The sequence below is a fragment of the Coccinella septempunctata genome, chromosome 7 (genome assembly GCF_907165205.1).
Source record: "Coccinella septempunctata chromosome 7, icCocSept1.1, whole genome shotgun sequence".
NCBI classification, from domain to species: Eukaryota; Metazoa; Arthropoda; class Insecta; order Coleoptera; family Coccinellidae; genus Coccinella; species Coccinella septempunctata.
The window spans coordinates 9,473,993-9,496,593 of record NC_058195.1 but is presented as its reverse complement, the minus strand read 5'-3'; the positions used below and the strand labels follow the sequence as shown (position 1 = coordinate 9,496,593).

At 35.4% G+C, this 22,601-nt stretch overlaps 5 protein-coding genes across 7 annotated transcripts; 4 read left to right on the top strand and 1 right to left on the bottom strand.

Annotated features, from left to right (window-relative positions):
- The first annotated feature begins 1,771 nt into the window (after window positions 1–1,771).
- Window positions 1,772–3,156, top strand: LOC123317563 (pro-resilin-like). The gene is made up of 2 exons (XM_044904148.1): window positions 1,772–2,058; window positions 2,858–3,156. The coding sequence occupies exons 1-2, from the start codon at window positions 1,939–1,941 to the stop codon at window positions 3,077–3,079; spliced, it is 342 nt and encodes a 113-aa protein (XP_044760083.1). The 5' UTR covers window positions 1,772–1,938; the 3' UTR covers window positions 3,080–3,156.
- Window positions 3,157–4,595: 1,439 nt separating this feature from the next.
- LOC123316757 (probable ATP-dependent DNA helicase HFM1) lies at window positions 4,596–5,012 on the bottom strand. Its single transcript, XM_044902973.1, has one exon. The coding sequence runs from the start codon at window positions 5,010–5,012 to the stop codon at window positions 4,596–4,598; it is 417 nt and encodes a 138-aa protein (XP_044758908.1).
- A 4,579-nt stretch (window positions 5,013–9,591) lies between these two features.
- LOC123317557 (geminin) lies at window positions 9,592–10,445 on the top strand. The gene is made up of 4 exons (XM_044904142.1): window positions 9,592–9,759; window positions 9,819–9,928; window positions 9,988–10,240; window positions 10,294–10,445. The coding sequence occupies exons 1-4, from the start codon at window positions 9,703–9,705 to the stop codon at window positions 10,363–10,365; spliced, it is 492 nt and encodes a 163-aa protein (XP_044760077.1). The 5' UTR covers window positions 9,592–9,702; the 3' UTR covers window positions 10,366–10,445.
- A 124-nt stretch (window positions 10,446–10,569) lies between these two features.
- On the top strand, window positions 10,570–11,945 carry LOC123317410. The gene is made up of 6 exons (XM_044903928.1): window positions 10,570–10,754; window positions 10,810–10,914; window positions 10,966–11,232; window positions 11,288–11,387; window positions 11,444–11,588; window positions 11,690–11,945. The coding sequence occupies exons 1-6, from the start codon at window positions 10,623–10,625 to the stop codon at window positions 11,826–11,828; spliced, it is 888 nt and encodes a 295-aa protein (XP_044759863.1). The 5' UTR covers window positions 10,570–10,622; the 3' UTR covers window positions 11,829–11,945.
- Window positions 11,946–13,118: 1,173 nt separating this feature from the next.
- Window positions 13,119–19,584, top strand: LOC123317533 (scoloptoxin SSD14-like). Of its 3 annotated transcripts, none has more exons than XM_044904113.1 (10): window positions 13,119–13,447; window positions 16,565–16,714; window positions 16,811–17,031; window positions 17,527–17,722; window positions 17,845–18,045; window positions 18,172–18,406; window positions 18,610–18,800; window positions 18,884–19,124; window positions 19,208–19,318; window positions 19,378–19,584. In XM_044904113.1, the coding sequence occupies exons 1-10, from the start codon at window positions 13,434–13,436 to the stop codon at window positions 19,534–19,536; spliced, it is 1,719 nt and encodes a 572-aa protein (XP_044760048.1). In that variant the 5' UTR covers window positions 13,119–13,433; the 3' UTR covers window positions 19,537–19,584. The 3 variants fall into 3 exon arrangements, with proteins under 3 accessions (XP_044760048.1, XP_044760045.1, XP_044760046.1); XM_044904110.1 differs by lacking the exon at window positions 13,119–13,447 and adding an exon at window positions 15,052–15,268; XM_044904111.1 differs by lacking the exon at window positions 13,119–13,447 and adding an exon at window positions 16,125–16,263.
- Window positions 19,585–22,601: the final 3,017 nt, after the last annotated feature.

The window sequence follows — 22,601 nt, the reverse complement described above, 5'->3', positions numbered from 1 at the left end:
TATTTTGTACTTTACTTTACACTTTTCTCCTTGCTGTGTTATCGCTTTTAAGCAGTCTTGCTCACTGTTGCGATTTCAGGCAGTTAATCGTATGCATAGACGCCTATTATTAGTACATTTACAAAATTGTTTTTCATTTTATTCTATATACCTTTTATTACATATACGCGAATTATCAACTTCATTTAGTTTTGGAGCAGTGTAATAAATTTCACACTAGAGTACAGATATAGCTATAGGTATACTGATCATAATCTAAATATGACATACTGTATATCTTTTAAATCGAGCAATGATTTCATGTGCAATGGGATACTTCATTCGTTCATTCTCTAACCTCGTACAATATCCCACTTGAATTTTTTTTCAACATTGATATAAATTATTTATGCTAATCAGTTCAGTTACACAATTATTACCAATTTTATAGTCTTGCCTTCTGGCAAGTAATTTGCAACAATGAAGCATTTTCGAATGCGTATAGAGACAGTTAAATGTGGGCATCATTTTGCAATCTGATAGTTTGAAAGATGTTCATTTTATTGTCAATTATGAACGACAAGCTCATTTATCAGGCAATATTAATTACAATTCTGACAATACCTTCAACGAATTAATCATTCGAATTCAACCTACTATTGACGATTTGCTGTACTACCAGAATATATCAAAAGTGTGCATTACAAAAAATTCGGGTATTGAAACCAATATTAGTTGGGTCCCAAATTAACTGAACAAATAATTTTTATTTTCATAACCAAATTCAGCATTTGAAGATGACCTTCCAGTACCGATTACCTCTCAGAAAATGAACACCGATAGTAGCGAAAAAAACTAAACAATAGCTACTTCCGACAGCTCATCGCCCTAATAAATTAGACACCAATGAAATCATGATTAACGTGCGAATGTGAATTTTTAATTGAATTATCTCATTTGATGATGCCATTTATTTCTTGGTGTTCTTGCACAAGACTCGAGAAAAACTAGAAGATCCTATTCACAAAACCCCTTTTCATTATGTCTACATCATAATCCTTGTTTTTTGAACTAAAAAGATGAACTTAAATATCAAGATTTAAAGAGAAACCAAGTCCTAATTTTTCATTCATATGTCAGATTATTCCAAAAATATAAAACTACTTTTTCAAGGACCTTAATATGTTGAAATTCGTCGATTTTTGTATGACGTTATTCTGAGATAAAAAGAAATGAGAAGGCATTCTCTCAAAAATCAAGAATAGGGGTCTCCTGTGATTTTTTCTCGTGAATCTGTGCCAAATTCGACAAAATTCTCAGGACCCTCCATGAAATTCTGAGAACATAGATACATGGAATGGCAAATAAACATTCCAAAGACTGGAGTGAGATAGTTGCTTAGTGTCGCCAATCGCAATTGAGACATTTGTTTCGGAGATCAGTGTCACATCAATTTTCAGTAAGAATAGATAGGAAGTATATAAATTTTTCAATAAAACGCCACTGCCTTAGTGTCGCGCTAGATGTGTGTACTACAAAACATTCATTTGTAGCACTGAATGACCATTCCATGTATCTATGTTCTAAGATGAAATTATAGTGTATGGATCGCAAGTACTCAACCCAGGCAGGCCCTGTATACGCATCTACTCTGTAATCTGTGATACGCATCGATTACAGAATCCACGCGGGCGTATCTTCGTACCTCAAACGGAGCATCATCTCACGATAGCAGTATTACTCACACATTAAAATTTCAGAATTCCGATTCGAAGTTACAAAATTCATTTCATCATTAAGTTGGGGGAAGCGACCTTTATTATTTATGGTAAGCATTGTATATTCTTATTTTTCTCCCACACCTCATATAAAACGATCCACTGATGGTGGATCTTCATTAGTACAAGCTTGCATTTCGTTCAAAATCATTTCTTGGGTTCAGTTGATAGTGCCGTAAAAATGCTTTATCGTCAGTCCTTGTTCTTGTTCATCGGTTGTTTTTCCTTGTTGACGGTTCAGAGTGCTCCTCAAGGATTCCCAGTGAGGGGTATAACAAATATTGATGGGGCTCCAGAACCGGTAGGATATTATCCGAATTTTGCAAAAAAATATACCATCCGAAAATTATTCAAAAAATGGATTCAATAATTCATGATTCACCATTGTAATTTTTCGAAAAAATACTTGATTTTTTTTATATTGAAGTTAGAAAATGTGCTCATGTCACTGCGTCTTGTTTTTTTCAATTCAATTATTTTTTCTAGTAGAAAAAATATACGAATTTTGGTGTCTATGAAACTTCACTTCATATGAAAATTTCCGTGGTTTTTCATCATATTCTCAACCTACTGATGTCTACCTTTTAATTCTCCTTATACTACCAAATTTTTCATAGTGATTCCTGAAGGAATAACGCTGGAAGACTAGAATTACTGGAAAATATTCAATTTGCACTCAGTTAAGTTTCAAACCTTTTCAACTGGCCGTAATTCAAGCTAAGAGACTGCATATTTCAGTAGTTGAAGTAGACTTCATTGTCACTTCGATCATTTCCAGAACCAAAGGAAGGTATTACTTCCCCTTTGAAAATACTTGTTCTCTTCTTTATTGCTTACACATGTTCAAAATTCAGTAACAAATTTTCAACCATCAAATGAATATTTAAATGCACACCAAACTAGAAAAAAGCAGGAAGTCCTGGATACACGTTTCGTGTTTTATATATATCCTCACTAGCTATGTTAAAGTTCTTTTCTATCTAAATTAAATAAAAAAAAGTCTTTTTTTTCCACATTTCACTTTGGGCAAAAAGCTGTGTGGAAAAAACGATCTAACCCCGTTTTGAATAGACTAATCTTATTCCCCTGATATTTTTCAGTATAACTACAACTACAGGGTTGAAAATCCCCCTACAGGCACTTTTTTCGGGCAGAATGAAAACGGGGATGCTGCAGGAAGGGTCACTGGCTCCTACTTTGTCCAACTACCTGATGGAAGATTGATGAACGTTGAGTACTTTGTGGACGGTGATTCTGGTTTTGTGCCCAAGATATCTTACCAGACTGGCAGCCAGTTAGTAGGAGGACCTCTAAGGGTTTAGTCCACGAAAAATAAGTTAATTGTGTAAAAACTATTTACCATTTAATAAACAATATATTCTGCTTCGATGAAAAATAACCGTTGTTGTATATTATTGTATAATCATTGAGTTAAAATACAGGGTGTATTTGAAGGTGAGGTTTTTTTTCAACAGAAGGTAGAAGTAGTCAAAATGAAGCTTTTCAACAATATTACCTCTACAAAACTTTCAAAATGACAAAGTTGAAAAAAAAATTGAAAATGATTACTGAACTAGATCCTAATACGACCCTAGAGCGTTTGTTAGCTGAATTTTCGCAAAGTAGTGGGAAAAACTTATCTCCTGATTCGACCATGTGGTTTCGTTTAGGATATTGGCTCGTTCGATATTTACGTGGTAATGAAAATGGAAACTTAGGATTGCCAAATTGTTGTAATTATTTTTTAGTAACTTACACGATTTTATGAAATGGCTCATTTCGACACCAACTGACAGAAGAGACTTAGGACACAAGTGTAAAAAATAGAATAATACAAATTTTCACCAATAAAAGTCGTCTAAATTTTTCGCGAATTTTTTCACAATGAGCATGACAATCTTCTTGTTCGAACATTTCAACAATCGTCGTAAAAATGGGATGAAATGGGGAAACATCATAGCACTTTTCCAACATAACTAACATATAAGCACTTTCAAGAAACTGCCTCGATTTTCTACTTTTTTTTTCACCCTAAATTGCACGATACAACAATTATTATTCTCTCAAAAGTGACCTGATGCATCTAATTTGATGAACTTGGTACTGAACCATTCATTGTCCAGCTATATAGTTCATGTTTTGTTACGTTTTTGCGATGCCGGAGTCACCTTCCACAGTCCCATACTGGCCATACTTGAAATTCAATGGAATTTTGTCGAACTTCTAGGGGTTGTATCTCAGCCATCTTGGATATTTTATATGGACAATTTTTGGTTAAACGATTTATATTGATGAGTTCTACCTTCTGTCAAAAAAAAGCCTCAATTTTGAAAACACCCTGTATATAAATGCCGGTTTTTAAGCTACGTCCTGAACTTCTAGAGCTTCGGTAAGGGAAAGATAATAATTGCTCCACATGATATCAGGGGATCTCTTACCAACATATAGAGATTCTTGTGATCTCATTATTTATAGAACTCAAGAAGATATAGTAGGGAGGTGCAATTCAGCAATTCGTCGGAAAGGTGACGTAGCTGGAGGCTATTGGGTATTGTTAGCAGTAGCATAACATAGGAAATGGGTAAAGTTAGAAAGAAGATGAGTTGAAATATCTTCAAATTTTGTTTATTTGATATAAATAAGTCACAGGAAGAAAGAAGAAAAGAAGAGAGAAGAATGAGGTCAAATCTATTGCAAGCACCACCTAATTTTGTGTGAGCCAGACCAAAATGCAAGCTGAATGTCAATGTGCGAGCTAGAGTGACGTAAATGGAGGCAACATCCGAGTAATTTCGATCTACACTATTGTGCCTCCCTTGGTATATCTTCTTGATAGATCTAAACCTTACTGACCTTATCAGCGATTGATGTCAAAATGAGTGCCGTGGCTTCGGTGTCAAACTGAGGCCTCCCAGCTCTTCCTATCATCTGCAACACAGCTGAAGCAGGATAATCTTGAAATCCGCCTTGATTGTAGAACTTGGTGGATTTGATTATCACCAAATGGGCTGGTAGATTGACTCCGGTCGCGAGCGTACTCGTGGTGACCAAAACTGGTAGCTGTCCATTTCGGAAAAGTTGTTCTATTATAGATCGAGTTTCTGGAAGGAGTCCTCCGTGGTGATAACCGAAGCCATGCGAAATGCCGGATTTCAGCTTGGTGTCGGTGATGGACGAAGCGGATTTGATTAGGAGATCTTTTTGATTAGCGCTCAGTGGAATTGTTAGGTTTTCAATTAAGTGTTTCACTGCCATCTCGACGCTCTTTCGTGTGCTACAAAAAATCTGGAAAAAGGAAGGAAAGGAGTTTCTTTGTGAAGGGTGTTCACGCACGGTGTCCAATAGGGGTCCCTATCTAGAAGTAGTGTCGATGTGTTAGCATCACTGCCCAATAAGGGCGCTATTGCAGATCTCATACCTCTTCATATGTGATAGATAAGCTTATGGACTCATATATCATGCCTAAGAATATCAAGAGGAGGTACGAGTAAAGGAAGAATTGGGAATCAGAGTGCTTGGACTTCTTGGAGTGAGTACATCCATCGACGAATCTTCCTAGTGGCGAGACGATAAAGAAAATGGGTCGAGAAAACATTCACTATGATGCTAAGTAGAAGGGAAGCTTGGGAGAATAAAACCACCACCAAGTTCTCAAGAGAAATACTATTCAATGGTATTCAGATGGTTCGGAAAACCATGACAGGGACTGGCACAGGAGTTTTAGGGACTGGCACCAGATGCACACTATCAATATACCGCTGGCCAAGCGTCTTTCAGGCAGAAATATCTGCAACCGAAAGACGTGTGGAAGTAACTATCAGAACTGTGGCTTAGCGATACATGCTGACAGTCAAGCTGCGATCAAAGCAATGAGCTCGCATATTCTGGTGATGATTATGAGAGTGCCGAAGGAAACTCAACGAATCAGGCAAGAATAACTAAGTTTGATTACCCTGGATCTCCGGTCACTTGGAAATCAAGAGAAATGAAGAGGCCTATTTACACTTGCCATAAAAAAGGAGCTTAGACTCCTTCTTTTGGCTCGGAAACTTTCTGTGGTATCGGAAAATCTACTTACAAGAAAGAGGAGAAGCAAAAACCCAATATAGAATTATTCTCGACTTTAGAGCAATTTTTCGAAACTGGAAGACTGCGAGATCTAAGAACTAGGTATCTGGATCTCAACAATTATATGGCACACCTTTCTACTGGATTCCTTATAAGGCATTTTGTCGCCATGTTGCCTTAGGAAGCTCCCAATGAGAATGAGTCTAGCAAAAACTAACGAGAGCAGATTCTTTTGGGAGAAGGATGAAAACACAGATCACCTGGTGACAAAATGCCTTGCTTTTGCTAGCCAAGAGAGAGAAGGTAACCTCCTTGAAGACATCCCAGATACTGAAGTTGTTTAGAACGCTCTAGAATTGGACAGCGAGCTGTAGACGACTATAAGGGGCTAAAACAGCTCTGATGGGGACACAATAGATCTCAAGGCCGTAGAGTGCAACGCAACCTCTTTAAGAATCTAGATATAGTGAACTGAATGAGATTTTTTTCTGAAAATTTCTCGATCATAATCAATCATTTTTTCAACTAAAATATTGGACACTTTGCGTCGACCACCCTTTATTTTCACTCGAGATTAAACCACATCGTCTTTTGATGTATTAATTCGAATAACACGATACTCACAAGTGTTGGTTTTCCGTTGGAATACTTCAAAATTAATGCAGGCAGCTTATAATTCAAGGAAATATCAAACCTGAACATCGTGGACGATCTGTTATAGTGGAATCCAAGTACAATAGTATTGAGTCTAACAGGTCTACTACTACTTTCAAAACTGAAAAACGGTCATTACGATACACTGTCCTATTCATTCTGCTAATAACTCACCTGTAATATTTGGCACCTAGCCAGTCGCCGACGTCTTTGATATTGGGAAAAGTCGCCGATACAGCCAAAAATCTGATATTTTGTCTTGAACTAAGAGCATTCTCTTCAACCCCATCAAACAAACTACTTTGAATAGTTTTCATACGACAAACCTTCAAAAACAGTAATTACTCTTATCTTTATATACAGAGGGTGTCTTTTTATAAATGCTGGAGACTTCAGGACGTGAGTACCCAATGAAAATCAGTAGGAGTGTTCAATATACATTTTTTTATTTTTTCAACCGTTCGGACAAACACTGAACAAATTTGTTCAGCCTCTTAACTCCATAATTAAGGGTTGAAATAATAAAATTGAGAGTTTGTAAAATTCGATAAAATATTCGGTGATACAGATTACAGAGTTTTTTTTTGAGCAACCAGTTGGGAAAAGCATAAATACGAAATATAGTGTTTCCTAACGAGTTTCCCACAATTTTTTCTCTAATTTTGAATAGGATGGGGCTATGAATTGAAATTAAAAGTACCAAAAACATCTATATACAAGCCTGTGGCTTAGTTCGCTCTAGTGAGGCACTGTATTATCATTGTTTGACAGGGGGACTAAAAGTTGATTTGAAATTTTCTTCATATTTTGACCTCTAGAATCACCCCCTGAAATGTATATATGAGAGGGGAAGTTTACGAAAAGTAAAACGTTTCAAAACGTCAATGAGTAAGACCACTATATAGTGTCATCATAGGTGTCATTATGGTTAAGTTAGGTTTACAGCATGGTTTACAGTGACTCTATCAAACACAGTGGCGACAATTGGAAATTTAGCAAGAATATGGCGGCTTAGAAGCACAGATTTGCTATGATATGATATGATATGATATATGATATGCTATGATCTCTAATTCGGAATGCGGATTGGCTCACGTCACGTGACCAAATCCGCCATATTCTTGCTAAAACGATGAAAAACGAGACCACAATTGTCGCCACTGTCTCGTTAGAGTCACTGTAATTAGGTTTACAAGAGTTAGAGCATTGAACTCAATAAACAATTTATTGAGTTCAATGAGTTAGAGTCACTAGGCTTTTTCATAGAGTGGCTCACAACGGTTGTGAACTGTACAGAGCAAGCGCAAATTGATTTTTGCTACCCTAAAATGGAATTACGCTTGCTCTGTACAGTTCACAACCGTTGCAAACCACTCTACGAACAAACCTACTGTAAACCTAACCTAACCATAGTGAAACTCTTGTTAGAGTCACTGTAGTTAGGTTAGGCCATGGATGTAGGAAACCTCCATGAGATGCACAGCCCTACACCCAAAGATATTGTAATTTCTTTGCCTACACCTGTGTTTAGAGATGATAGGGTTAGGTTAGGTGCATTTGTTCCGATTCCATTAGATGGCGGTGTATACATCATTGAACTATCTTTAGTTCAATGGTATACATCGAGCTTTTGGAGCTCATCGAGTCAACTATTACAAATTTACACGGTTACATTTAAGCATTATTGGATAATTCAGCATTGGTCAGGCATTGGTATACTTGAACCAACGGTTTTAAGTATGGAGCGTATGCTGCGTATGGAGGATACCCACCATAGACCCTCAGTGACTCTATCTTGATAGAGTCAGTGTAAATTTGGGAAGTAAATTTTTTCTTAACAGGAAGTATATGGAGGGTACCACCCATGAATTTCTCATGGAATAATTGATGTGGGTGTGTTGATATGAACGTATTGACTTCAAATTACCAACGCTTCAAGAGTAGCCCCTCTGTTTTCTTCGTTCAATAGATGAACTTCGTCGATCATGAATAGCTTAATAACTTGTATCATTTGCTTATTCTCCTTCCATTTTCTTGAAATGGAATCCCACTTTTCAGGTGTTGTAATAATCAGATTGTGATTGGATAAACTACGAAAATCAATGAAATCACTATCGCCAGTGACAGAGATGCAGTTTATCCCAAATGGGGAGAACTTTTTGTGCCAATCAATAAGTCTCTCTTCACATAATGCCTTCATTGGAGAAACTGAAAAATGTTTGTAAAATCATTGAGTATTAATACTCAATGGCAGAGACATTAATGTCTCTGCTCAATGGTAAAATTTTATAATAATAGTCCGTAAATAACTTCGAGGTTGCACTTACTATAAATTATTTTGAAAATATTAGAATATTTTGATTTTTCTGCAGCTATCAACTGCCTAATTATAGCCAATTCGAATATAACGGTTTTTCCTGATCCTGTTGGTGCCGACAGTACGATAGAGTGATCTGTAAAAGGTAATTAGAACTAATAATGAACCTCGGAGGTAAATTTTATACTCACCTGTATCAAATACGTCATTAAATACTTTAGATTGCACTCTGTTGAAAGAAGGGTATGCGGCAAAAATAGCTCTATATATTTCTGGGATTCCTCTAATATCCACCAGTTCCGATCTGTATAATTATGAAGAAATAAAAATTTAAAACTTATTTCAGATTGTTACTTACTCATTGTTTTTTTCCATTGCACTTCACAATTAATACATGTATCACCCAACAAATTTCTGGAAAAAACATGAATACCAAATTAATAATAATTTTTTCTTGAAATTAACCTCAATATCTACAGTTTAAATCATTTTAAAAACTGTTTTGAAAATAATTCGATGCCGAAATTCAAATTTTCCTCCTAACAAAATTTGAATAATTATTTTCGGTGGTTCAGGATTGTTTTCTATGGTTCAGTAGTTCGAACTGTAGGGCACATGTCAGAATGTGGTCATTGTTGAGAATATTTCTCAAAAATTTATTGAATGATATCCGAAAAATTCATTAGCTATAATTAACATATATTTTCAATATCCTCCAAAACAAAATAGAAGTCATTTAAGACCATGTTAGAATGTTCATAGAAAGAAGATCTTATTCTCTTCTATAGCCAAGCAAATCTTATCTTTCAAATAATAATTATCTTTTAATTACCCAACGAGTTTTCCTGTTTTTGGCGGACTGATAAACGTTCTGTTTGTTTTGATGTACATTTGGGACCAGTAAAAATGAAGACGGAAGCCGCTAGAAAGGTTACACTTAAAATAGGAGGACAAGAAACACATGTGAGTAAAAGCAAACTGTATATTGTTAGATTTGAGGTTATTCTGCAATCTATTTTTAGGAAAATTTGAAGAATACTCGAAGGACCCTATGTGTTTTGCAACAAGCAGCTACAGATAAAGAGAATTTGGTTGGACGTTCTCGTCCAGAAAAAAGTATCAAGTTGTCTTCGTAAGTTCTTTGATGTTTCTTCTACTACAGTTCACTTTCTGAACCTTTGAATCTTTCAGAGAAATCATAAAACATACAACCTTCTCGGATAAAGGAGTCCAGACTGACGCTGTTGTTACTGCTGCAGATTTGACTTCAGATGATCCAGGTGTCGATTATTGGAGAAGACTTGCTGAAAAACGAGCTGAAGATCTGGACAACAGTTTCAGAGAAAATGAGAAATTGAAAGCAGATATTGAAGCTCTACAAGAAGAAAACAAAATATGTAAAGCAATGCTGGAAGAATCTACAACATTAGTGGAAATATTAAAAGTAGGAATTGATCTGATATTAATATCATTTACTAAGTATCATTTATGTTTTAGGAAGAGCTGTTGGATAAAGACGATGATGAAGGAGCTGGAGAAGCAGAGGCTGACGAACCTGAGGAACATTGAAAATAAATTATAACATTAAAAATGTATCATCACTTGTTAGGTTAATATATTTAAGAGATTAAAAATCATTAATTTGTAAATGCGTTTTTCTGGAAATATTTACTTCTACTATGTTGTTTCCATCAAGTCACCTATGCTTATTTGGTCACAGAATCAATGAGGCGAGTTGAGTTACATATTTCTATATTCAAACTTATTGACATTTTCAAATGGAAAGGAGCTTAAGATTTTAGAAAAATACTTATTTTCTCATAAAAATGAAAGTAACTCCAGTTAAAAATAGAAATATTGCTTTAGGAATGCCTTTGCCTTATATAAGCAATCCACAAATAATGAAAATTGTAAATGATTCTTATGGGAACTTAAATCGGAAATTCAATCCTGTGCAGGTGAGTGATTTGTTTTTAATTCGAGTATAAATTAAAGAGGTTCACTATGGTGCAGGTTTCAACAACTACCAATTTACTACCTCTCTCGTTGGAAAATTGTCATTATATGTTATCTGGAAATAAGTTTGTACCGGTACCAATGGATATTTCGATAGAGCAGGTAAGTGAATAAATTTCCTAAGTCGAAATGATATTGAATATTGATTTGCAGCCTCAAATGATAAGAACATTCAATAATTCAACCAGCTTCAATGCAATTAAAACTCACAGTACAATACATCCATCTCAAAGTGTAGTACAAAGGAATAAAAATTCTGACAACTCGACATTGTTGATGCCGTTGCCTGTTCCTGTTCAAAATAAGCATGAAAATGTTTCTTGCACCGCTGGTTCATCAGTTCAGTCAGTAGGGAATATTGAGTCAAATAAAATGTTAAAAAACAGCCAGCTGTCGGATGATAATAATAATAAAAGCAAAGTAAGATTAACAAAAATCCATTTTTTTTTTATTTTAATGTAAACATCATTTGTAGAATTATCAGGTTAAAACAATTTTTTGTACCGGAACAATTGAGAGGATTTTGAGATGGAATAGGAACCTTGAGGGTGTTTTTTGCATGTATGAAACTATCGGTAACTCCTAGGTCTCTGTGTCTTATAAAATGGCTTAGTAATCATTCATCTTCCAGCTCCTATTGTATCACTTCAGGAAGGGAGAATTAAAGGTCAGAAGATTATGCTCTTGCGGGATAAAAAAGGACCTATTCTTCAAGTACAGTACTATACGAGCACACATATTGATATTGATGATTTTAATATAGGCCAGTACTTGAGGTAAATTTCTGATCTTTATAACTAAATTGATTATTATTTTTTTGCCTTTAGCCCTTGACAACTTGCTACCGGTTTTTTTCCATATTAATGTGTTTTTTCAGGTGTGTTGGCCGAATGATAGGTTTCAATATTTTAGCAGCCGAAAGTATAAGAGAAGCAAAAGAAGATGAGATATCCTCTTTGGCTAGACTGTCATACGTTTGCGATTATTCTGTTACACATAATTTGAATTCAACTTAAGAAGATTGTGAATATGACAAAAATATTTTTTCCTCATTTCTTGCAGTATTCAGTGTGAACTAGTTGTTTAGGGAGTAACTTTTTTTGTTTGAGTTATACCATTGTGATTTTTGCCAAATACATGAACAAATATTTGTCGTTGCATTATTATTATCGCAATAATTTTGGGTTTGAAAATTCTTTGTATTGTATATTCTTTGTGTTGTATATCACATTCAATGGATATGCAATATGGTGGATGCTCTCAGCAATAAGTTGAACAAAACCTCAACGATCAATGCATATAATAACATGATCATGATCTATCTATAATTCGACTTCGTTTGGTCATCCACCTGAATAATAGCCATAGCATAATATTATGCTGGTTGAATAAGATACTAAAATGAAACTAAGGGAGGAAAACAATAAAGGAACAATGTTCCAGAAAAAATATCACCCTGTAGATTTGCTATCGAAATTGGCATGTCACATGGTGTGAACTATCAATTTATTCCGAATTTCAGTTGAATATCTTCACAATTGTGAAGTGTATAGATACTAAAAGAGAAAAACTTAAAATATTTTTAACTTCAACAACCTGTATCTCAAAAACCAACTTTTTTCTTATAATTACTCAAGGCATCTCTTCCTTTCATTTTGTATCTCCAATTCAGGAACACTCTGTATACAGTACACTATTATTATAAATAATAAAAGTCTTATTGATCGTTGTCCATGAGACTATAATAGGTATCGTTGGGACCATGCTTGTTCATCACAATTTGTGTGTTTTCGTCTCATCAAGAATATTATTTCTCTTGAAAAAATTTGCTGAATTGCTCATTAAAAAAGAGTTATCTTGCATAAGTCAATTTCTGATGCGATTCACCTAGCAATCAAAAAAGATTGCTTCCAATTTGAGACACAAATTGTTAAGAAACTACATTTTTAAGGTGACAAAGCAATGACTTCTTGCTGAAGAAGGGGAAAGATGACCTTAGAGAGAAGTCCTTAAATGCTTTTCATATGGTTATTTCTATCGACAATTAGCTTCAACTCACAAGGCAATTTCTTTTGAGGTCGATTTATTGCTGTTATCTAGTAGGAATCTGTTTGACTCGATAATATTAGTTAATGTTATTTTGAGACTCAAATGTGTACCTGGTTACGTTAATTGATATTTGCAAAACTCGGCATAAAGACTGGTTGTTGTCCCATTCTTAAAAAATATACGCTCCTAATACTACGTTTGGCAGAACTCACTTTCATCACGTACTTATACCTAACTCAGTTTCGAAATAACAAAGCGAGAATTACAAAATTGGGCCGCGTATACTTTTTGTCGGCTCCATTGTGGCATCAGAATATCAATTTTATATCACGTAGATAGTGTGTGCATCAATGGGATGTTGAGCTTTGAATTAATTTTACAACTAGGATTAGATGATTAAAAAAATTAAAAATACCTGAGTATTAATCTCATCTCGCGCCAGTAGTACTTTAAGCGATGATATTTACAAAAGCGTTGTTATTGAGTGCTCTCGGTTTGTGCTGGGACTGTTGGTGAACTATATTGGATCAGAGTAACTCTAGGATTTTTCTATTTTCTCTAGTGGAGTGAACATGTTCAAATTCACGTGAGTAGCATGTTTTTTCATCATTAAAGCATTGGCCGAAAATTTATTTCTTTTCTCCCACTCTTTTTTCAGACCTTTTCATCAAAAAATTCACTAACCTTATTAACCTTACAGTGAAAAACCATTGTGAAGAAAGATTTCATTTCAACAATTGTTCAGAATTACCTGACGAATCAGGCATCAACAAAAAATATGAAGAATGACAATATATAGCTATTGAAAAAACTAAATTTTGCTGGCTCACATTGAAAAGATGCACTTATTCAGTGTATTGTTAAAAGAAGAGTTAAATAATAGAGTATTTAACTTTCGAAAATAATTGATTCAAATTATTAGTGAATATATAATTTTTTCGGATAATTTTGTCGTTTGAAAATCGAAAGGGATATATACAACCATGTTCGGATCAATTTACAATTATTTTCCACTTTACCCACATTCCTTATAGCTTAATATGTAATGGTATACAAATGTATATACAGGGTGACAATTTAAAAACTTGCCAGGCCAATAATGTCGCGACAAAGATGTTTTCAGAGAAAATGCCGGAACAGGACAATTTTTATTCGGAGGGGGACATATTTCGAGCAGAATTGTAAGCCGAAATCTCCTCAACCCTACGTGTAGGGGTTGTCACCCCTAAATTCTTAATAGGAAATAGAGGGTGAGCTAGAGGGTCAAGTGATTTTTCAATTGAGATATAGCTCACCCCCTATTCCCTATTGAGAATTTAGGGGTGTTAGCTCCTACACCTAGGGTTGGGGAGATTTCGGCTTACAATTTTGCTCAAAATATGCCCCCTACGAATAGAAATTGACCTGTTCCGGCATTTTCTCTGAAATCATCCTTGTCGTGACTGGCAAATTTATAAATTGTCACCCTGTATGTATAGCCTTCATGGCTCTTTGAAACATGATCTTCTCTAACCAAAAATTGATGGGTTCCCAAAAAATCTGTTGTGTAAAGCGCGCCTTTGATATTATAGATTAACCTGTATGATATAATGACTTAAATGCTACATCTCTCAACCTACAATTAATTAGTTACCCTGTATTATTGTTTTCTCATCTCAAAAAAGGCCTTCGCTACTAAAATCTCCAACTCAGACAGGTATATAGGTCCCGCTTTGTTCAAAATATGTTTTGCAATTTTATGGCCTTCATGTTGACGAATTATGAAGATAAGCAAAGATATACCTACCTTTGTATGTATAAATGGCTTTATTTTCAAGAGGCTCTCTTACAAGGGCACTCATACTCGATTGTTTTCCGGTTTGAATATTCATTTGTGTGCAATTTCAAGTAGTCTAGCCTGATTTGGTTCCTGTTTCAAAATTACGTGAAGTTGTGAAATTTTGCTCAATCCCATTTTCGAACAGATTTCGAGAATATATTCGCCTCAGAGTTCTACCATCCTACCAATATAATAAATAGGTATTGTTACGATAAATCCTTATCAAAAGTTGTAAAGGTATATGTATGTATATAGTTAACTAATTTACGATGTTATGCATTATCGATAAGCTTTATTTTCATGGGAAAAGTCAATGAGAAAAGCGAAAACATCGTTTTTATTTCGGTGATATTTCCAAATTATCGATGAAGTCACGCAAACGTTAAAGTTATGGCATTTCTTGTCAAAAGCTTGTTCCGAATTATAAGATTTTCTTTCCTAGCGTTATTTGCCAGTGAATCTATGTGGATAGAAAAGAGTAGAAATGAGAGAAAAAGACAAATTTCGTCAAAAATCATCTTCAAGTTAATGAGAAACAGATGTGCAAGGTAAAATGGATGCCGTCAAGATAGAAAAAATAACAAATAGGTACCGTACACATCTATTCCTTAAATAATTGTCTCTCTCGAGATATAGTTGAAAAAGGGTAGTTTCTCGAGTTGCGGCATATGTTTTATCTGTTATTGCTTCTTTCCAATTCTCAAAGACTACCCCTAATAATTCGAATTCTTCGGTCTTAGATTCTTTACAAAAATAGTAAAGAATTTAGTTATTATATTTCTCATATTTGGTAAAGCATATACTTTTTATTAAGTATCAAGCTATCATTCAGAGTTGTAGGAAATAATTCAGGTATAGGAAATAATAGAACAATTAGAACTTGAATTGATATAAAATGTCAAGGATCACGAAATGAATTTAAAAAAATGCGTTTCAGCTGTTCGATATCTTTATTTATAGGCTATCTGACCCATTATTCAAAACGATGCTCTCGAAAATGAAGGATTCTAAAATGCATACCGATGAATATCTATTGGACATAATCGAACACCCACTTGAGAATTCCCATATCTTTTCATACACGAAAAAATCACTGTAATGATTACTATCGGTTGAAATATCTCGGTTTCCAGATTATCATATATAATTTACTTCATTTGGAAATGAAATATGTATGGAAGATAACTATTCACTGATTTTTTTTCATCTGCAATTGGTTCAGTTTGCTCATTTCGAAAAAAATTTAAACTTTTTTGTATATATTTCAGAATGCATGCACATTCTGCAAATTTATTCCTGTGACGTTTTTTAGCACAATTTTTATTTTTAAATGTAATTAAAAAATAGTCTTGATCAGATGCGAATTGAGCTGATATCCTCATCAACGAAAGTAGCGCATTTCGGATTCATATATTCAATAATTTAAAGTGATAAAAACATATTTGCCATTGAAATTTCACTATTCAGTAATGAGCCTAGGAACTCTGGTGGGACTGCTATCGTTTTTGGAATTTTGGACTAACAGAATGGTCAGAGAATCGCAGCAGAATGATTTTTTTTACGTTCTTTTCAAAACAATTCAAGTGAGTCAGATTTTGGTTTCGAATTCGATATATTATCTTGAAAAATGCTCGTACATCGTCAACCAGATTGAATGTTACCCAAATTGTTTTGAAACATAGACAGAAATGCCTGAAAACTTTGAATAAATGGGTAATAAGCCTGACCGGCGCATTCACCATTCTGCAATCCACACTTTTTAATACAAAGCTATATTTCGAGCTATTTTTCTTGAACAAATTCCCAATATTCCCAATACTTCTAACTAGATAATATTGGCCCAAGATGGATCTTTACTATTTCACTGTTTTATCTGTTTTTCAGATCGAAAAAAGTATTATTTGTGTCTGGTATTGTGGCTGTAATTCTTGCAGCTGTAGTAATCGTACTGTTCATCATTTTTCTCCCACCCGGCGACAAAACGAGAATTGGTGCTATTGTAACTAATGGCAAACTCTGTGCAGACATTGGAACGTGAGTACCTACCAATCTTCCTCGCTAAACACGATTCATTTGCCGATTTTTCTTTATTATTATCTTGGGAGCGAAACAGCTATAATTTTCTTCCAGATCGATCATCAATAAGGGCGGAAAAGCTGTTGATGGTGCCATCGCAGCGCTGTTTTGCGAGGGCGTCTCCATGCCACAGAGCTGTGGTTTGGGGGGTGGTTTTTTGATGTTGATCTATGACAAAGAGTCCGGTGAGGTTCACGCCCTGGACACCAGAGAAACAGCCCCAGCTGCCGCCTATGAGGATATGTTTCATGGCGACAGCAGTTTATCGGTTAGAGGTGAGGAAATTCAACTGAAAAAACAATGGAACGAGTATCCGTAGATACTCTCTCGTTGACCTCAAAATACACAGGATATAATACAATTCGATTTCAAAGAGTTTAATCATTTCATTACAAAGGGTTGATAAAAACCCCATCAATGAACTAAGCAACAAGTAGTTTATCCATTTTTGGCTCAATTAGGGTTGCCATTCAAAAAACTAAACTACCCTCCACCCCTTGTAGCTTATGCAGTAGTAATTTGAAACATATATTTACAACGACAAAAAATATCTTCAATTTACTGAATTTATTCCAAGTTAGGGACTCGATCGTACTGTATAAACATGTATACTCTTTCTTGGCGTAACGATGTTCATTGACTGTTAATCTCACTACTTTCAGTGGGTGACAATATGTCCTTAGGATAAGAGATCAAAATGACGCTAGCATACTCTGAAACTCTGATATAGGTACCAAGTGAACTAACATTCAGATTGAAATTATTTCAAGGAATACTTTCTGTCGCTGTGCCTGGTGAATTGAGAGGTTACTGGATGGCTTACAAAAGGTTTGGAGGAGGAGTACCTTGGAAAGATATAGTTCAGCCAACGATCGATTTATGCAGAAATGGCATCCCAGTAACGAAATATCTGGAAGGCATATTTGCTTTGAACAAACAGTGGTTGATGGCAGATCCTAATCTCAAGTATGCTACTTGATATTTCAATAAAATTCATCCTTTTCCTATAAAAAATTTCGACTTTTGTGAGCAGTCCCGAAGCATTGGGATGAGGGTCGTTTGGTTGCATTCCAATTGTTATTTTTCAGGGAAAGTTTCATAAACCCCTTGACGAATGACACTTATAAGGAAGGGCAACAAATAAGGAGGTTGAAATTCGCAAAAACATTGGAGGTGATAGCTGAAGAAGGAGGGGAAGCTTTGAACAATGGCACTTTAACAGATCAGCTTGTGGAAGATATCCATAAGTTGGGAGGCATCATAACGAAGAAAGATTTAGTCGAATACTCGTTCGTATCTGTTCTTGTTACATTAATTGTTTATCAATTATAGAGCTCAGAAATGTTTCTTCGTGCTCCTAAAATACACAGCTCATCTTCATGTGGTTACTACGAGTCTTACGATTCAATTTTCAGGCCAGTTTGGGTGGACCCAATAAAGGTCACTCTACCGTTCAACCAGACATTGTATACCGTCCCACTGCCAGGTTCAGGTGCTCTTCTGGTCTACATATTGAACATGCTACAGCTTCAGATGGACCTATCCGATCCAGAATCCCTGTTGAACTTGCAGAGGACTGTGGAAAGTTTCAAATTTGCCTACGGCAGCAGGACTCTGTTGGGTGACACGAGAACGCCTGAGATGGACGAGGTAAGTCTGGAAATATTTGAATTGTCCTTTATTGGGTAGAACGCTTCCACACAAGCAATTTTCAGACATGTCTGTTCAGACAGCACCTCTTGAATCTCTTGAATCAATTTTGTGTTGCGTCAGGTATTCATGCGTTGTTGTGCAGATGTTTTCATTCTTTGACCGGAAGGTTTTTCTTTATTTGAGGGATTTGCATCTTCCAGTTCGTGAAGGATTTGGCCTCGTTGGACGTAGCGAAGAGAACCGTAACGAAAATCAAAGATAACGAAACTTCGCAAGATCCGACATACTATGGTGCCCAAATTTCGAATCCTGATAACCATGGAACAGCTCATATATCAGTTCTGGCTCCAAATGGGGACGCTGTATCAGTAACCACGACAATTAACCAATAGTAAGTATGTAAAAAAGATATACAGGGTGGAGAAATGAACGGAAAGATATCAGAATATACTTTTTTCTCGTCTTTTATTCAAGTTTTGGATCTGGGGTGTCAGCGGAACACTCTGACGTCATCCTAAACGACGAAATGGATGATTTTTCTTCGCCAGGCATAGTGAGCAATTTCGACATCCCCCCTTCCAAAAACAACTACATCGAACCTGGCAAGCGACCCTTGTCATCTATGTGCCCTACGATAGTCCTGGATAAGGATAAAGATGTCAAGTTGGTCATCGGCTCTGCAGGAGGCACTAAGATCACAACAGCTGTAGCATTGGTAAGTGAAATACATCACAACCAACGAATCTATCTTTTTTCTACAGTAATATAGGAAGTGAATTTGTTCTTCTTGTGCTTCAGGGTATTGTGAACCATCTGTGGTTCGATATGGACATCAGGGACGCCATCGACAACTGTCGTATTCACCATCAACTCTTCCCGATGGCAGTACAGGCAGAGGAATGCTTCAGAGTAGGTTTTTAGATATGAAATAATTCATCAGGATTATTAATCGAATCAATATGTTACAGACCGATGAGTTCCAGAACTATATGGGTGGAATAGGACATCAGATACTCTTCAAAGGGTCAGATGGCTTCTCTGCTGTGACGTCTGTCTCGAATAAAAGTGATATTTCGGCTTCTTTTGATAAAAGAAGACCAGGTGATATATCATACATTTATGGATAAGTTTAAGCTGTAAGTTTATGTTGTTCAAATAAATTATTTATTTTTTGAGTGTTTAGTTTCAAGACCTTGGGTAGGGGTAGTTATAGTTTAGAAAGGTAGTTACATTCCACTAGGATCTTGAGGGTCAATTGTATCCCCTATCATAGCTGCTTTACTTATTCTGACTGAGATACAAATACGTTTTAGAAAATCTGGCAGTTTCAAAATCTAGAAGGACCTTTTTGGTCCAAAATTTTCGGCATATTCCATTTCTGGAAGATCCTCCAGAGGGTTTTGTTTTTGTTCATTCCTTCTCCAGAAAGGCTTTCTTATGGGTGCACCGTATATCAGATTTGAGTCGATCACATAGGAGCTCAGTGCTTTGATAGCAGGTTTCCTGTCATAATGGATAACTATGTTACATCCTTGATAGTTCCTTGGGTGAATGAAAATTTATAGCCCACTAGAATTATGGTGCTTTATTATATTGATTTGTTCGTAGCAGGATAAAGCAAACATCATCATGCATTTCTTGCGGGATTTCAAATTTTTTTAACCTTGATAAATAGGCTTGAAGGCCCTATGGTTATGTTATTTATATCTTGATTTCACTGTGAATTTTCTCTATACGTGCTTATGTATGTCCTAATCGCCATATGAGAGTTTCTTCGATGAATCCTTACGACTTATATTCAGATAATTTTATGGTAAAGGCAGCAAACGACAGTGAAATTTTTCTTGTTTTGTCATACGTTCACACATTGATGTTTTTGAGTAATATATTTGAAACATTCAATGAATATTTTTTCGGTGAGATAGTGGGATGGTTTGGAAAGGAGTTCTTGGTGTTTTATGCAACCTTAAGCTTCTCTAGAGTTCCATTCATCAACTTGAAGTTGTACTACCATGGTCAGATGAAAATTCTGTATCCTATCCTGGATTACATTATTTATCGGAATTTGATACACGCCTCTCAATCGTTCCAATCATGTAAATGCTCAGTCGCTTATTGGTATATTTACGTACTGAATACTGTCAATGGGGTTCAACAGTCGAGTTTCTCAGAATCCACACAGAATTCGTATATTTAACAATTATTTATTGGACATACTACAGCCTTTTTAATTATAGGCTTTACATTGCACAGGACAACAACCCTTTCATAAATCTGCTCAGACAAAGACTTTAATCTTCGCAGATAAATCATAAGATTCGGCAGAGGATAACCATTTTTCGGGGATAATTATCATTTATTCTGGAATTATACAGTTCATTCGGATCTGTGTTATATATTTCAAGATGGCTTGAATATTGAGACGAATCGATAAACTCTGCTTTGAGAGGGAAATCCGACACATTGGATTTTATGAATTTAACAACTTTCTCTCATTCAAAAACAACCTTGAACCAAGTCATGTGAAAAAGCTTTTAAAAATGATCAAATCGAAAAGAAACCTTTTGTGGCGGATATAACCATCTGCACTTCATACAAAAGAGCATTAAAACGATAGAAATTATTCTTTTTACTGTGCCAATTAATTAAAAACAGTTCCGTGGCCGCCTATGCCACAAAGGAATTAATACGAAGGCGATCAAACTAGAAATATGTTTTTCAGAAAACTGGGAACTGAATTGCCTCATTTTCTACCTCGGAAGCGGTCAAAGACTCCTCTTCCTGTGTGACTAATTAAGATTTACAGAAGTTCTTAGCCAGCAAGCACCGGGGCTCCATGAAGTGCTAAAATACACGTTTGAGGTGGTAACAAACGTTAAGTAGTATACACGATGATGAAGCAATAAAAACTGAAACAAAACCGAATATTCTTGAATGAACAACCATTAAATTAACATTTGCGTGATTCATAAAATTGTTGAACATAAATCCGGGAAAGTAGGTACTGCCATTATCTTCCAGGTGTAACCAGTGGCGTACGCTGCATTGCAGCGTCCTTCCCAAAATGCAAACGCTCACAATTTTCAACTGTATATCCAATGCATTCGAATGACCGGCATTTAAAAAATATTTTCGAAAAATGTATCGGCAAACATATATTTACTATCTGGTGTGACGCCAACCAATTCATTAATTTCATAATTCCGAAATTCACATATGAATTAATGAATGGAAGCAATACTTTTTAATGCTATAAAATCGGTGTGATCAATATCAACCCATATAACCAGTCTAATATTGATCATTCTCTTTTTAATGGATTTTTCTCAACAAATCTACTTACAAAAGTACTTGTTCTAAAGAAGCACTTTCAGTACCATAATATGATAGAAGTGCTTAGCAATGATAAATATCGAAAACACTTTGAATTATGACAAACAAGAGTTCAAATTGACCAATCTCACTCCGGTACTGAAATTGGAATGTTATCGAGGTCTACATACTGTCTGAATGTTTTTTCTTCAATTTTGATTGATGATTTTGGAATGGGTGGATCTTGATCAAAATTTTGCAGTGTTTTTGAATCATTATCTCCGTCAATTTCAAAATGTTGTTATAGGATCTGCCACTGAATCCAGCATAAAATGAATTGGACCAAGTTCTTGGCATCTTCATGATACTATAATCATCAAGCTCATTCATAAATTAATGAGCATAAGGATTATCCGATTATTTATGGCCAACGAACATGCAAAAACTTTTTATTACACCCAATAAAAAACGTTCGAAGTCGATCAAGAAGAAATTTAACAGCAACTTGGCGACGAATCGATGAAACACTAAAATAAAATCTATATAGTGCAATTATGCAACAATTCTGCACCTTTTGGTTTGAACCAAACAATTCTGAAGATTGAAAATTGAAGACAAAACATTCAGCAAACATTTTATTCATTGCCAAGAAGTAGCAACATAGAACAATGTTTAATGCTCATATACAGTGCAGGCGAACTACTGTTCAGTAATAAAAGTTTCATATTATGTTATGTTATACAGAAAATCTAATGAAATCGCGGCCACACAATGTTTTTTTACCAATTTTCTCCTAGTATTTCATATGTATTGTGACCTAAAGAGGATCAAAGTTCAGTAGACATCGTTAAGCTGCAGGATGAAGTTGCTGGTCGACTTT